This window comes from Terrapene carolina, unplaced genomic scaffold, assembly GCF_002925995.2.
Source record: "Terrapene carolina triunguis isolate 2854851 unplaced genomic scaffold, T_m_triunguis-2.0 Scaffold401, whole genome shotgun sequence".
NCBI classification, from domain to species: domain Eukaryota; kingdom Metazoa; phylum Chordata; order Testudines; family Emydidae; genus Terrapene; species Terrapene triunguis.
In genome coordinates this window covers 266968-268768 of record NW_020664752.1, presented here as the reverse complement: position 1 = coordinate 268768, position 1801 = coordinate 266968, and the positions used below count along the sequence as shown (strand labels likewise).

At 64.6% G+C, this 1801-nt stretch overlaps 1 protein-coding gene across 1 annotated transcript in view; it reads left to right on the top strand.

Annotated features, from left to right (window-relative positions):
- U2AF2 (U2 small nuclear RNA auxiliary factor 2) overlaps window positions 1-1801 on the top strand; it is an 18822-nt gene that overhangs the window by 16486 nt on the left and 535 nt on the right. The window contains exon 11 of the mRNA XM_026658139.2: window positions 1066-1152. Within this exon, the coding sequence (XP_026513924.1) occupies window positions 1066-1152 (87 nt within the window). The remainder of the gene's footprint in view (window positions 1-1065; window positions 1153-1801) is intronic.

The window sequence follows — 1801 nt, the reverse complement described above, 5'->3', positions numbered from 1 at the left end:
GAGCTGGTCTAATGGTGCATGCTGGGCGCGAGACCTCGGCGCTTGGGTGAATTGCGAGAGGGTGCGTGTGTGTGTCTGTGTCGTCCGGGCCCCCGCCTCCTGCCCCCAGCCCTTCTTTCGGGCCTGCGCCCCCTGCCCCCCATTTCCTGTCCCCAACCTGTCTGTGCCCCACAACCCCTTCTGTCCCTGCGCCCCTCTTTCCATTTCCTGTCCCAAACCTGACTTGGGTCTGTCCCCAGCCTGTCTGGGTCTCTGTGGGCCTCCCCCCACTTCCTGTCCTCAGCCTGTCTTTCGGACTTGCACTCCCCTTTCCACTTCCTGTCCCCGGCCTGTCCTTTAGGCCTGTGTCTCCCGCCCCCTTTCCTGTCCTTTGAGCCCCACGGCACCCCCACTTCTGTCCTCAGCCTGTGTTTTGGACCTCCGTGTGCTGCCCCAGCCCCCTTTCCTGGCAGAAGCCTGACTTGGGCCTGTCCCCAGCCTGACTGTGAGGCCCCGTCTTTTGGGCACATGCCTCCCCCGCCCCCCACTTCTGTGCCCAGCCTGTCTTGGGGCTATGCCCCCTCTCCACTTCCTGTCCCCAGCCTGTCTGGGTCACCGGGCTGTGGGCGCCCCCCCACACACACTTCTTGTCCCCAGGCAGGCTGTGCTCCTGCCCCCCTGGCTTTTTGGGGGCGGAGTGCCCCCTGCTGTGTGGGGAAATGCAGCATGGTTGTGCAGTCGGTCGAGAGGTTCCCCTGCCGGCCCGGCGAGGGGGCGTCCGTGGCTGGCACCTGGCCCCAGCGCCCCCCGCTGGCCGTGCGCCCGCGGCCCAGGAGGCCTTCAGAGACGCAGGTAACGCAGCGCCCCCTGGAGGAGGGCAGGAGAGCCTTCAGAGCCGGCCGCTCCTGCCCTCCCAGCACCAGCCAGGCGCCCCGGGGGCAGAGGAGAGCTGCGTGAGTGTGTGTGCGCGCGTCCGTCTGTCCGTCGCCCTTCGCGTCTGTGCTGATTGCAGCGGGGGGCCGGGGGGAGGAGCCGCCCGCTCCGGCGCTGGGAGCAGCCAGATTCATTTCCCCTCTGATTTCGAAGGCCATCGCCGGGCTGAACGGCATGCAACTGGGTGACAAGAAACTGCTGGTGCAGAGAGCCAGCGTCGGAGCCAAGAACGCCACGCTGGTGAGTGTGGGGTGGGAGCCGGGACTCCTGGGTTCTCTCCCCAGCTCTGGGAGGGGAGTGGGCTCTAGTGGTTAGAGCAGGGGAGCTGGGAGCCAGGACTCCTGGGTTCTCTCCCCAGCTCTGGGAGGGGAGTGGGGTCTAGTGGTTAGAGCCAGGACTCCTGGGTTCTCTCCCCGGCTCTAGGAGTGGAGTGGGCTCTAGTGGTTAGAGCAGGGGGGCTGGGAGCCAGGACTCCTGGGTTCTCTCCTCGTCTCTGGGAGGGGAGTGGGTTAGAGCAAGCGGGTTTGGTATTCCAGGCTAGCTCGGCCCTTTGGTCTGGTCTAGTTGAGCAATTCCCATGCTCCTAGAACGGGTGGGGCAGTTTTCCTTGCAAAACTTGCCTTTTCTCTCCCCCCCCCCCCCAAAAAAAACAGAAAACTTGTTGCTTTTTCTCCCACGTTATTTTGGGGAGCCCGGGCCGTTTCCGGGAGGTCCCATTGGGTATCTTACTGGAGAGGCTGGGCGGGGGGTGATTTCAAGTGGTTAAGATGGGGGAGCCCTGCTTATCCTCCCCAAAGGGCAATGGGCTCAGGCTCTCGGCAAACCTAGGCAGTGTTAATTGGCTCGGGGGAGCTCCCCTTCTTCCAGCGACGGGCTCAGGCTCTCGGCA